The sequence below is a fragment of the Aplidium turbinatum genome, chromosome 4 (assembly GCF_918807975.1).
Source record: "Aplidium turbinatum chromosome 4, kaAplTurb1.1, whole genome shotgun sequence".
NCBI classification, from domain to species: Eukaryota; Metazoa; Chordata; class Ascidiacea; order Aplousobranchia; family Polyclinidae; genus Aplidium; species Aplidium turbinatum.
Window position 1 is genome coordinate 2087446 of NC_137475.1, and position 14249 is coordinate 2101694.

The 14249-nt window shown below is 36.0% G+C and overlaps 1 protein-coding gene across 1 annotated transcript in view; it reads left to right on the top strand.

The window, feature by feature from the left end:
• The window catches only part of LOC145768340 (serine protease 38-like), a 30873-nt gene extending 19434 nt beyond the window's left edge, over positions 1–11439 (top strand). The window contains exons 7-8 of the mRNA XM_082579818.1: positions 3775–3928; positions 10457–11439. Coding sequence (XP_082435944.1) covers positions 3775–3928; positions 10457–10651 — 349 coding nt within the window. The 3' untranslated portion in view covers positions 10652–11439. The remainder of the gene's footprint in view (positions 1–3774; positions 3929–10456) is intronic.
• The last annotated feature ends 2810 nt before the right edge of the window (positions 11440–14249 follow it).

The window sequence follows — 14249 nt, forward strand, 5'->3', positions numbered from 1 at the left end:
CGAAATCGGATTAGCACGGTAATTACATAGCGGCAAGATAAGTCAAAATTGTCGTTTTTGGGTTCCTTTGCAAAAATTGAAATATCAAGTTTAACATATGAAATTTTAGAGTAATGACTTTTTAAACTTTTAGACAAATGATTTTTTTTCACACCAGTGCAACTTCTGTTGAAATAGCACCAGCGGATCACACGTAACAACTGATTGAATTTGATCCAAAAACGGCCCCCCTTTGAGTAGTTAACTTCCAAAAAAACGTTGAAAAGCAAAGGGTTAATGGACATACAGTACGTGCTATTTAGCTAAAATTTCTTGACTTTTCCTAAATATTACTTGGCTAAACGTAGTTAAAGTTTCGTGGCTATACCTGATTCGGTTTGGGAGATATTTTACCGTTTTTAGCATGTACCTTGAAACAGGCGCGGATTTATGGGGGGGCCCAGGGAGCCCGGGCCCCCCCCGAAATGTTGTGAGGAATTATTGTTGAAATTCTCTGTATCCACATCAAATCGTTTGATGTACGGTACGTCTAAACAGCTGATATTAGTCCCAAAGCGGACTTAACTTATCTGGGGGGGGGGTAATTTTTTGTTATTATTATGGTTAAAATCATGCATCGATCAGACTCCTTTATTCCGTTATACAACTGTAAATGCATTTTAATAGCAACATTTGTTGGTGCTGACTCAGCTGAAACCAATGCTGAACCAAATGACGTCAGTTGAAACAATCTGAAACCTTGAATGGCTGTTTTATAGTTTTTAGCCTTCATTATAATTTCAATCAATTGCCGTCTATGCTTGCAAACATACAAACATCCAATTGGTCATGGACACTGCATACAGGGTTTTAAACCAGATTTCAAGTTTACTTTGCATGCTTAGCAGTTTTTATTCATGCAAAATGTATTTTTCAAACATTCACAATTGATGAAATGGCTGTTTCTTTTTATGTCTATTTTATTTTATGGCATATCGTATATGTCGTAGTATAGTGGTATAGTGGCGTAACCAAGGGGGGGGGGGAGTTACAACCCCCCCCCCCCCTTGGCACGCGTGTGACATCACGATATTGAGAATGAAGCTTTCAGTATCTATGTCTCTTAAACAAAGTTTTCCTAATTTTAAACGAAACTGCTTTAAAAGAGCGAGTTTTGCCAATACCAAACATTCAAATATCTCAGCCAGGAATTAGCAACAAGAAAACATAGAGATTTAGGTTTATTACCGAAAAATCCGAAGAAAACATGATCTTATCCTTTTGCTATGCCACCAGACAGCACCATTTTATAAGAATATTTATACCCACATTTTTGTTGAAAATGCTCTCAGAATGCACCAAATTCAAAGTAATTTTTCAAAATTTTCTGGGGGCTGCCCCCCAGACCCCCCGCCGGCCGTCAAAACCCCCCCTTTCAAAATTCCTGGCTACGCTACTGTCGTAGTATCATTGTTCATATATGCTTTATCTTTTTCTTTCTGTTTAATTGCTTTTCATATTTTCTGGCCCCCCCCGAAAAAAACTCCTAGATCCGCGCCTGCCTTGAAATATTTCGTTGATTTGCTCCTGGAGTGAGAACAGATTGCGCCTGGTTGGTTTCTTTTATAAAAAGAGTGACAGATCAACGATTATCTATTCAAAGGCGCCAAGCCGCCAAGCCGAGTCGCCTAATGAGGTTATCGCGCGTGTAATTTGATTAGTTGTGAAGAAGATACTGCATGATATCAATTACCGATTTGAGTCTGGCGTAAATTGCATACAGTTGCTTCTGTCTGTGACTGAAACAAAACCATTATTTTACGCTGATTGAACATCATTGCACAATAAATCAAAGCGAAAAGTGTGGCATTACAAGCTGGGAATAGAGTAGTTTACATGGACAAAACCGGATAGTCGAAATTGATGATTTTTTGATAGTAAAATTGTTTCATTTCGCAATCGTTCAATTTTAAAAGTCGAATATTTGTAAGTCGATTTTTGATGTTTTTTTCCACAATTTATGCAGCATCGGCAACCATTTTTATTCATTAATATTTTAGCCGACAAAACTGCGCTGTTATTTCGTCGATTCAACGATTAGCGACCGCTATTAGGTGTAAAAACATGAAGATTGGCTGACGGATATCATCAGTGACTAAGCATTGCGGCATTGTCAAGCTATAAGCAAATACAATTTATTATTCAAGTTCAATGGGATTTGATTCCAAGTGGTTGGGTATGCTCAACATTGCCAGATTTCAACGTCCTTAGTTGTTGAATTTACGTAAATATAACCAATTTTGTCGGCGGACATATTTTTCCTGGAATAACCTACTTCAAAGTTTGGTTGCTTTGTCTATATCAGTTTTTCGTCTTTAGATATACCTGTAATGTGAAATTGGGAAAATGAAGCAAATATCCACGGAAATCTGCTTACTTCTCAAGCAATAGTTGTTTCCGATCTTCGCATCTTTCCTAAGAAACTGAAGAAAAATAAACAATTTTCACGTCTAAGCACTGTGGTCAAACGTTGAGTCGATATAATAATGTCGCACTTTTGCCTGCTGGATAGTGGATAATTACAGAATAAGTAGATTCTCTGCAGTTGATGAGCCGTAACGGTTGTTAGTGTGAGAGACAGAGCGCACTCGGGATTACAGTGACGTCATTATCTCAAGCAAAACAAGCCTTATTTCTTTATTATAATTTACATCTAACTTTGCCAATTTGACTGCTGTCTAGTAAATCCATAACAGCTGTAGATATACACATGATTCGAAGACAAGTTTAAATTTTGTGGAAAGTCAGATAAATTTTCTTTCACTTGGCAAAATATGTAAGTGACACCATGCCTATCAAAGGCGTAACAAACGTTCAAAAACCGCTGGCGCTTTATGCCCCCCCAACTCAAGGAATCCCTTGAGAGCCCAGTCTGAATACGGTTAAACACTTTGTTTTAATAAATTTAATGGAAAAAAAATAATTTCTATACGCACAATACACATGGCTATTATCTTTTAAAATATTTTGGCTCTGTGATTTTCATAGCTGCCGTTATTTGCGATTAATTATCACTGGAATAAGATAGCTCGTGACGTACTTTCCGCGTGCGAAAACAGCTCGTGCTAAGATAGGGTTAAATTTGGAGAGATATTCTTTGTTACAAATAAGCTATTTTTTTTTTCCATCCCATACCATTGCTTCATCATCATCAAGGACACCATCAACATAGCTTCTCCAAACATCTCTTACATCATCAAATTTTAAAGTTTATATTTCTGTACTGTAGTGTCTTGTTCTAATTGATGAAGAAAGACTTTTGCCTGTTGATCCTCATTCCTAGTGCCATAGTTTGATTCCAAAAAGAATAATACCACTAATTTCCTGTTGACTTCTAAAGCAGTGACCTGCCAGCTGTAGTATTCGTTTTCTGATTATCTCAGTGAGAGGTAGCAGATCACCTTAAAAGTTTTTGTTTGTAAAGTTTTGCTTTCTGTATTGTCTCATTACCAAATTTAATTTAGTAGCTGCTTCCTAGGCTTTTGCTTTTCGAGACTTTAACAATACTTAACGGTTTTCATTATTGTTATCTATGAACTGATTGATGTTAGGCGAGAAAATGTTTTGTAGAAACGGAGAATTGTGTATTGCAGGCCTATTGTCAGAATCGCAATTGCGTTGGCTTTTGATATAAAACTAGATTACATCATCAACTCAAACATGATTACTATACTCTTTAGAATTATTCAAAGTATTACAGTAATATCTTTATTTCACTGAACTTATTTGTTTCAGTTGTTCTACAGTCACAGACGATTGGCTTCGTGGAAGGTGGGGCGCATGGGGAGCTATACCATACACCAACTCAATGTTATGCGCTACTAGTGGAAGACCAGGGCGTATTGTCGACACGTGCACTGGAGACAGTGGTGGACCATTAGTAACAGAGGTTTGTAACCAATAAATAACGTTGCTTAACTTTAAAAGGACGTAAAATATCGTTAACACAATTTAACCTACAATACACAAACGATTTTATTTCTGAAAACTGACAGCACAACAAGAAAATAGCATAATTTTTATTTGTCGAATCTCCCTGTTTTTTGATCAGTGACGTAACCAAGGGGGATATGAGGAGCAAAGAAGGACAATTGCCTCTCTGTAAAATGTCTTGCCCCTGTAAAAATGCAAATAATGAGTTATTAACCCTTTTTCCTGTGACGTTTTTTGGCCAGTTGACCTGCGGACGGGGGGGTTGGTTCGACACAATCACTTTGAGCTCATGTAACTCAAAAACTACGCAAGATAGATCGATCAAATTTTCACATGATGCTGATAATTCATCTGACAACACAGCATCGAAACTCTTTTGCAATTTGTTCAACTGCACAACTTGAAAAATCAAATAATTTGATGGTTGGTCATATTTTTTTATTTGACTTGAGAAATTGCTTCTTAATTAACTTATAATTGAGTGTGACGGGTTAATTCCATTGTGTTCGATTTTAATCTCTTACGCGGAGACATCGTCCACGCTTCAATGAAATCGTAATTGGCGTCCGACTCGCGTTTGCTTATTGTTTTGCCGGAGATTTTGTAAAAAAAATTTGCTTTGTTTCAACATTTGCAGAGAATGAGACAAAATTACCGCAAAAAAACTATTTCAAGTTCTTTTTGAGCCACATGTTTATAGTCTACACTTTTTCAAACGTAGTCATTACTTGATATTGGAACTAAATCAAGCAAATTTTTTTCACATTCACACTGTCGAAGTTGGTTATGCATGATCAAGAAACACTTTGTATTTCACAGCACATCTCAGGGAGCTATTTATTCGTTTTTAACATTATTTCAACGTCTAAAGAGGTTGAATCGATGTAAAAAGTGTCTGATTTGCTGTCTGGGTAGTGGTTGAATAGGCCTACAGAAAAGTAAGGTAGCCTAATGGTGTCACGTGGTATTTGAACAACAACCTATCCAAAGGTAGTGACTTGCTTCGATAGGAGCTTGTTCCATTTTAGGCCATCGTGCACTCCAAAAACAAAGAGCGTCTAAAACTCCTGACTGATAAACTATGTCACGATGCATTCCAAAGTGATAAGTTTCAATACTTACCAACAATGATCACTTTGAATGAAACAATTTTGCAATCAGTTGTGACAAAATGTAGTGATAATAATCGTTTAGTCAAATCGTGTTGGTAGGCTATAGAAGAGGTCGTTTGCCAAATGGAACTCCCGTTCAGCATGACAAACTCAAAGTCGTGGCATAACGATACAAAAAATAGAAAAAAAATCTTTTTCAGGCCGAGTGCTATTGTCGTAAAAAAACAAAAAATCACTAAAGTGTTGACGTTTTCCTTGGGCAAAATTGAAGGTTATTGATATTTTGTGTCAAAATGATTGAAGTGTTTTTTTCATGTTGTTAACTAGATTTGCAAAATAACGTTTTCTACATTTTTTTTCTAATTTGTTGCACATGCATTTTGTGTCAAGTTATTTATTACGCATTAGAAGATTTCTTTCTGTTCAAATTTTGAAATAGCATTTTAGATGCAGTTTGCGGTTGATGGCGTTACTGCAAAAGCCATCTTTTGTAATTGACACACATCCAAAAACAAAAAACGCATAAACTACTGCTGGCTGATAGACCACGTCACAATACATCATAATGATGTTTTTCCGAACCGAAGACCCAGAAAACCAATTTTGTTGTATATTAGTTTAGACGTCTACAGACGTTGAACCAATGACAAAAAGTGATTTGCTGATTTGAAACAAAGTGATTGCTGTTCCCAATGAGCAAACATTTTGATAAAAAGTAATCAAGTTTTGGCCACAGCTTTCTGGTCCATTTAGGCTATTATGGTCAATCAACTCACATTGCAAATAACTTGTTTTGTGTAAAGTCTTGCTTGTGAAAAAATCGAAGTAAAAACACAAAAATGAAGTAAGCTATATTTACAAAGTATTATATTCTTGAATGAACCATAGTTTTAACAAAATAGTTTGAACAGGTTTCATCTGACAGAAACTATAATTGATATCATCGCAAAGCATCAAATAGCTGCGAAAATCACTTCAAGCAATTCTTTGTGGTGGTTTTCAGTATGCAAACCAAGGTGAACCTCAATATACATATTTTTATGCCAAACGATAAAAATCGTTCTTTCTTTTTTTCAAGGACAAGGAAGACGATCCGTATAAAATATAATTTAATTCAACATATTTTCCTTGTTTTGTCAGATATGCATTTTGTGTAACAATGCTTTAGAAAAATTGCTGAGTATGGTATAGCGTTTGAGATGCAGTCAGAGAATACAACTCTATGGTTGATGGCGTTATTACAAAAGCCAATCTTTTGTTACGGAAATGTATTCGAAAATAAAAAGGCACATAAGCGCTGACTGATAGATTACGTTACGATACGTTACAAAAAACGAGGCATTGATTTCAGATTCTTTCAACCTAACAAACAACTTTGCTCCAAATGACACAAACGTCCAAATTTATGGAGAAAAAGATATAGGCCTACACCGTTTTGTGAAAATAAGCTTTTGAAGACCAACATTTGAATGAAAAGTTTGAAATTATTGCGTTGGTCCTAATAGTGTTTCTGCTGAGATATATCAAAACTTTTCAATCCTCGTATAAAAAAATAATTTTGTAATCTCTCAAGCAACTGCAAAATTACCATTTAGGTAAAGATTCAGTGATGATACAATATGCACAATGCTTGTCAAAGCACAATAATTTAGCTGCGCGTGTTTTTCCACAAAAGCCAAGCAGTTTAGATAGTCTGTGTCAAGTTCTTTTCAGTATCAATCAATCTCTCGTTTTCATAAAACATTTTCACAACATCCATAAATATTCATGTGAATATAAGTGTTCATGTACATGCAAAAGTTTATTGGCGGGTCAAGAACGCACTTCTTGCTTTCCGACAAGAAATCAAGAAACTTACCACATACGTCTATTTGTTTTATGAGATAAACAGAGTTTTCCTCGGCACCACATTCACGTTCAGACCGCAGACCACATCATCAATGACTGTACCATCTTCAAGCCACCTAACGGAGTGGAAGGTCTGCGCGTCATGGATGATGAAACTAAAGACTGGCTGCTCTCTAGCAGCCTTCCAGTGTAGTCCGGGAACATCGTGAATCTGGGGTGGTAAAAGGATAGACCCTCGGCCCCAGAAGCTCAGACGACGACGACGACGAACAGAGTTTTGTCAAGAATTTTCCTACTGCTTCTTGTTATAAGTTAGAAACAAAATGTATTGGCCATAGAAAACAACGTAAAATTACATTTTTTTCAGGATAGCTTATCGGATGCTCTCTGATAATTTCAAAGCAACTCAGATGTAATTAAAAGATTAATCAAAGCAACTCAAAACTCGAGTTTGCAAACAAAAGGCGTAATCATTACGGTTGAAAGCTTTACAACAAAACCAACTCATGAGATATCTGCGTCGCAGTTCCACGCACGGCAGCGCTCAGTAATCCTATTAATCCGTATAATTTGAAAACAAAAGGGCTAGCTAGTAGCTAGCTAAAATATTAGAGAATGTTATAAAAATCATGCCATATCTCTAAAACTATAGACAATAGCAACGTCATTTAAAGTGGAATAAATACTTCAATAATTTTTAGGAAAAGTCAAGAAATTTCAAAGCTGTGGATCGCGTAGTTCTTAAATGACATTGCTTTGAAAAGTACCAAGTCCCCACTGACCCCCCCCCCCACAGGAAATAGGGTTAAGCCCAAGGAGATCGATTTTCGATAAGAATTTCTTATCCCCGAGTGCAGTAAAGGCCTCATCGGCTTCAGCCCGTGTCCGAATAGTGTTTTTTTTTCAAGTTGTCGTATGTGGTTTTGGAGGGTGATGTTGGATTAGGCTTTGGAGGCCGAATCTGTGGTAGAATAGACGTGGGCAAAGTCACATTGTATGGTGGGAAACGTGGTTCATTTAACTTTATATTCTGATGTTTCGTTTATCCAGAATCTTCTAATTCCTGTTTTATTTTATTTTGTTTTTCAATTTTGTGCCATCCTTCTTTCTCTAGATTGATCTGTCACCGACAAGTTGTTTCCACGATTCCAGATCAATGATGGCTTAATTAAGGAAGACTTTTAGATGATCTTTATATCTCAGTTTTAGTGTTCCATTTTTTTTTCATGTCAAGGACCCTCGTTAGGTCTATCCGCACGACATGTCCTGTCCAGCTGAGGTTGTGTATTAATATAGTGGCTTCTAGAGTGGGCAACCTAGCATGATCGAGACTGGTTTGGTTGGTGAGCCGGTCCTCTCAACGAGTGCCTAGTATTTGCCTCAGTTTTCTCTGCTGAAAATTTCCAAGACATTTGAATCACGGCGGTATAATGTCCAGGTTTCACAAGTATAGAGAAGGGTGGATAGAACGACTGCCGGGAAGACAATAACTTTTGTCAGAATAGATGTAACCCGGTTGTTGAAAACGCGATGGTTAAATCTTCCACAGGCACAATACAGTACAATGCTTTTATGCGATGTTCAATATCCTTTGCACATGCTGATAGTATGCTACCAAGGTAGAAGAATAAAAACTCTAGTCTACTTCACCAGAGGTCTTTTGTTGATATTGATCACCTGGGAGGTGTAATAGGCTAGCGATTGGTTGATTATTATCCTAGTTTTGCTAATGTGAACCTCTGTTTCAAAAGGCTCATAAGAATCTTTGTATGTGTTTATTATCGTTTGGAAACCATTATGAGTTCGAGCAGGTGTGGCATGGTCATGGGCAAACTGTAACACATAGATTGTATGAGCAGAGGTTTTCGACTTTGCACAAAAGCGTCCAAGATTGGAGAGCCTGTAGGCTTTTTGAGGAATCTGTGTTTTGGTGTAGGCTTTTGCTCATTGTTCTGTTTTTAGCTTATTGAGAGACTCTTAGTCTCTAGTTACAAGTGGATAATTTAAGGCTTCTGTCTAGGGTATGATTGCTTACAAAATTACACAAGTTAAATGTAGTGTTAAATATATTTTTTGTTAATAAAAGTTACAAACTCTTATTCGGGAAATTGAAAAATACTTATCTTGTCTAACACTAACCAGTTTAGTTTAATGGGTATCAGAAAAGCGACATTCTTCCGTCGTCAATTTTACCTTCTTGTTTTTAAGTCGTTCGGTCTGTTCTCTTTTGAATGTCTCTCCTTAACCCTATCTTAATATGAGCTGTTTTTGCACGAGGAAAGTACGTCACGAACTATCTTAGCACCGTGCTAATTAATCGCTAATAACCGGAGCTATGAAAATCACAGAACCAAAATACTTTACAAGATAATAGCCATGTGTATTGTGCGTATAAAAATTAAACTTTTACGCAACAAATCTATTGAAATAAAGTGTTTGAGATAAAAAGACGTCAGAAAGTCGGTTTTTATTCTACTTTTCCAAAAAATAGCTTCAAAATTGAAATTTTTGAATTATAATATAAAGTAATGCTAAACTAAACAAAATACTACTTTTGCTCATAAATATAAGGCATTTTTGGGCGTTTTTACATTTAAAAGTAATTGCACTAAGATTTATATTGCACTTACATTAAATTATATATATCTAGCAATGCACGAAGATGTCTAGCCACCTGAGACGAAATGCTTATTGTGAAGGGCAGGATAGTAGAAAAATTACTAGTTCAGGTTTAGAAAATTTGCAAAGAACAAAAACTAAAAGTCAAGAAATTTCACATTTCTAGCATATTTCCTGGGAAGTATTTCACTACTAGAGTGGGACGTCCTCATAAAAACAGCTCGTGTTAAGATAAGGTTAACTGCTATTATAGTTTAAAAGTTAGAAAACATTAAAGCAACTAAACTATTGCCTACTTTGAGCAAAAAATTCTATGCTGGATCTTGAACCTAAACTTTGTCATTTTCCTGAATGCAATAGCTGACATCTTTGAAGAATTTTATTTAAGAGCAAATCCATGCACACAAAACTAAACCATCCTACTATAGGCTATAGCCTACTTGTAGGAAGGTTTAACTTTGTCATTTCCTAGTTTGCACAACGCACATTTGTACATGATTTCATTTAATCAAAGGCGCCTTCACATTCTCGCGTATTTCATGGAGCTTGCGTTTATCATTAATAGTGATCAATAAAACTTTTGCAATAAGTTATGGAAATCGCCAAAAGATGGGGTGATACACACGACGTTTTTGTTCACCTCAATAAACTTAAGATTACTGATAATAATTAATGCATGGGCAGGTTTCACTTAAAAAGCAAACATCGCAACCAACCTATCAGGTAACACATCAACTCCATTTGCAAACTTGTTGAGTCTGTAAGCAAGTCCATGGCTCTAGACAGAGTTTTCCTGGCCATGGTCTGAAGAATAAAGAAAAAGAAGATTGATTTTTGGTTGATAAAACTGTTCAAGCTGGCCACTTTTCTGCTTTTATTAGATTTTGTAACATATTTATTCGCAGGTTACTGAAGTAACTGGGCCGACAAGAAAATCATGTTGGGTCCAAATAGGAATTGTCAGTTGGGGTTGGGGCTGTGGCCAATCACTCACAATTAGAGGAACTAGGCAGCCGCTGCCTGGCTTTTATACCAACGTTACGGCAGTATCTTCGTGGATCAAGACCAAGATTGAAAACATTTCAAGCGAGTCGCATTGAGAAGATTGGCTCAATGGAAAACATACTTTTTTTTATAAAAAACAATAAACCAATTTATTTTTACACGAGTCATTTCAATCATAAACAGCTAAAAATCAATTTCGATCAGCTAGCAGCTAAATCATCTTCAGTTAAGCTGATTTAAATAGAATATGTTTTTTATTTGAATAAGTATGAGCTTAATTGAAGATGATTTAGCTGCTTGCAGATCAAAATTGATTATTAGCTGTATGATTGAACTGACTCGTGTAAAAATAAGATTGTTTATATTACAAACCATGTAACCGAGTCGTTCATATCAAGCTTTGTTGTGGGTTTGACACCTGTCAAAAGATATTTCATTTCCTTATTTTAGCAATCATCATACTGTATGCTACCGTGTGCTAAAAACGATAAATTTGTTTTTGTGGGTTATTTTATCATAACTAACTCTATTACGTAAACTAATGGCAGAGTGGGCTAACTTTTAACTCTATCTTAATACGAGCTGTTTTCGTAAGCGGAAAGCACGTCACGGGATATCTTAACCCAGTGCTAATTAATCGCTAATAGCGGGAGCTATGAAAATCATAGAACCAAAATATTTTACAAGGTAATAGTCATGTGTATTGTGCGTATCGAAATTAAATTTTTACCCAAAAAATTTATCGAAATAAAGTGTTTGAGATGAAAAACGTCAGAAAGACGTTTTTTTTCTAATTTCCCAAAAATAACTTCAAAATTGAAATTCTTGAATTATAACTAAACTACACAAAAAATGACTGATGCTCATGAATATAAACCATTTTTGAACGCTTTTACATTTCAAAGTAATTGCACTAACATTTATATTGCACTAACATACTGTATATATAACTACCATTGCACAAAAATGTCTAGTCACCTGAGACGTAATGCTTATTGTGAAGGGCAGGAAGGTAGAAATAATGATCACTTTAGGTGTAGAAAATTCGCAAAGAATAAAAACTAAAAGTCAAGAAATTTCACATTTCTAGCATATTTCCTTCTGTGAAATATTTCACTAATAGAGTGGGGCGTTCTCATAAAACCCAGTGTCGCTACATAGGGTTAAAAACCAACATCTCAATAAAGTCCAAAAAGGTCATATACATTGATATGGTGTTCAAACGCATGCGGTAGATATTTTTACTCTTTTTCACATAAACTATTCATCATCGATGTTACTTCCTCGTTTGGAGGATTGGTTGTGACATGGAATTGTTCACGATTATGAGCTTGTCGCACAGCACATTTCTAATTTAGTTTTGTGACGTGCAAATCATTTCTGGTCTGGCTTCAGTTTTATTTCCACTTCATTTAATGATCATCATTGCCGTACTATGTGTCCGAAATAGTTTAATATTTTTTATTAGCCTATAGATATCTGTAACAACATTATTTCTTTTGAGTTACATGATAAACTGCTGGAAGGTTACAAACGGTAAAGTACTGTATCACATATTCATGAAAATTTTAACAGGTTTTGTACAATTAATAAAAACATTTGTCATTTTTCTAACTGGAGTAACTAACTTCAAACTAACTCAACCAACTAACTTCAAACTAACTCAATATTTTTATTGGTCAAAAACCTGCACTTGATGTTTATAATCACTGTAGATTGAAAAGTTCTCTCAGTAGGCCTATCTGAATTACTTTGAATTACTGAGTTACTCGTTTCCAGTAAATAACAGATCAGTGTTTTCAAATGCTCAAGCGATGGCTTTGTTTACACTGGAATCACATTTCACATATTTTTCATGTAGTCTAGGTCAGGCTACAATTGAGGAACTTAATGCATTGAAGTGCCCCTGACAGGTTGGATCCAAGTATAGTAACTTTTTAAAGCATTTCCTAGCGCAGAATTACACTTAGCAAACTTTTTAATCTTAACCTCGTAGCTCGACTGGTTAGGGCGTAATTTAATCAAACGACTGCTCCGCAGCGCCACCACAGGCGAAACTCCATATTTCACTGCTCTGGGACGACTTTGGTGGTATTGCGTCATCCTAAGTGGACGTCGTTAGCAACGGATGAAACAAACGCTTCCTAGATGTAATTGGTGGATCACAGTTTGGTCGAAGTTGGTGCAAGCGGTTGCTTTTTTCGAAGATTTATTGTTTTTTGCAGTTTAATAAAACTGTACTGAATACTTTTCTACAAAACCTAAAATATAGCCTACTTGAAGTGAAAAATGAAGAAATCGTACGAATAATCATTCATATTTAATTCATCATCACTATTCAAAAATAAATAAAAGTTCTCTCTCTCTCTCATAATGTGCCTTCAGTTGGCCATTGAAATCCTGTGTAACGGCCATCTGGATCTGGAAAATTGTTTCGGATTCGCCAAACAATGCATGACGGCATCACAATCCGATTGTTGCTTCCGAGAGCATCACCTTGTAGTATACACTCCAACACATGCCTGTAGGCATTTTTACTTGAGTGGTATTAACAAAATCATCTTCAGTGAAGTGAACATATACGACTAGTTTTGTATGGCCCATCCCACTTTCGAACACTTGAAGAAAACTTTGACCATTTTCTTCTCAGTACCGTACCTTGTTTTGTGGGAAAGTGGGAAAAGAAAGCACACGGTCTTTGTCACTGACAATGTCACATAAACAGCAATTCGTTGGCATTGCCTCAACCATAAATTAAAGGTAGGCTACTGTTTGTGAGATACTGTTGTTAGTTGTTACACTGCAAATGGCTATAGCCAGATTAGGACAAATAAAAAAGTATGAAAATTGTAGCCCTATGAAACTGCAATTTCAATTGAATTGAGATGCTGTTTGATAAAAGTAAACTCAACCTATTTGATCGAAACCTGATAGTAATAATAAGTTCACTTTTTCATTTCGGTAATTCTTAATTTGCACATGCTTTAGTTTAGACCAGTGATTCTCAAACTGTGTGCCGCGGCACACTAGTGCGCCGCCACAGATTCTCAAGTGTGCCGCAAATCTTTTTGAAATTTTGAAAAAGAACTGTATTAATATTTAAAATAAGCCATTCAGACAAGCATAATGCGACTTAAAAGCGCTTTAACTCCTTGAATAGATGATAAATAAGCATACGTGACGATGAAACCAATTGTGGCATTGCCGATACAGCAGGGTAATTGCCACGTCACTATTGGGCTGCTATGTTAGATATTGCTATTGCTAACATTTCTTCCCACCATTTGGAAGCAATGAATCAAGCAATCCTTCTGCAGAAGAAGAACAGCTCATTGATTTACAAAACGACCCATTTTTTCAAACGCTGTTGTCACAAAAAAACTTGGATGCGTTTTGGCTGTCTGCTTCCAAATTTTATTTCATGACCCGTGCAAAAGCTATCAAAATTATATTACCATTTGCATCTTCATGGCTATGTGAACATGGCTTTTCTGTTTTGACTTATATTAAAAGCTGTAAACGAGAGAGACTGCTTGGAATTGATGATGAAATTCGGGTATAGCCTATGTTTGTCAACTATGCAACCTCGTTTCAGTCGAAGCTTATATTGGTATAAACAAGCACATCCATCGCATTGACACGTGAAAATAACTTTTTAAAGCAACTTTTCTTCTTTTGTAAGTGTGCCGCGTG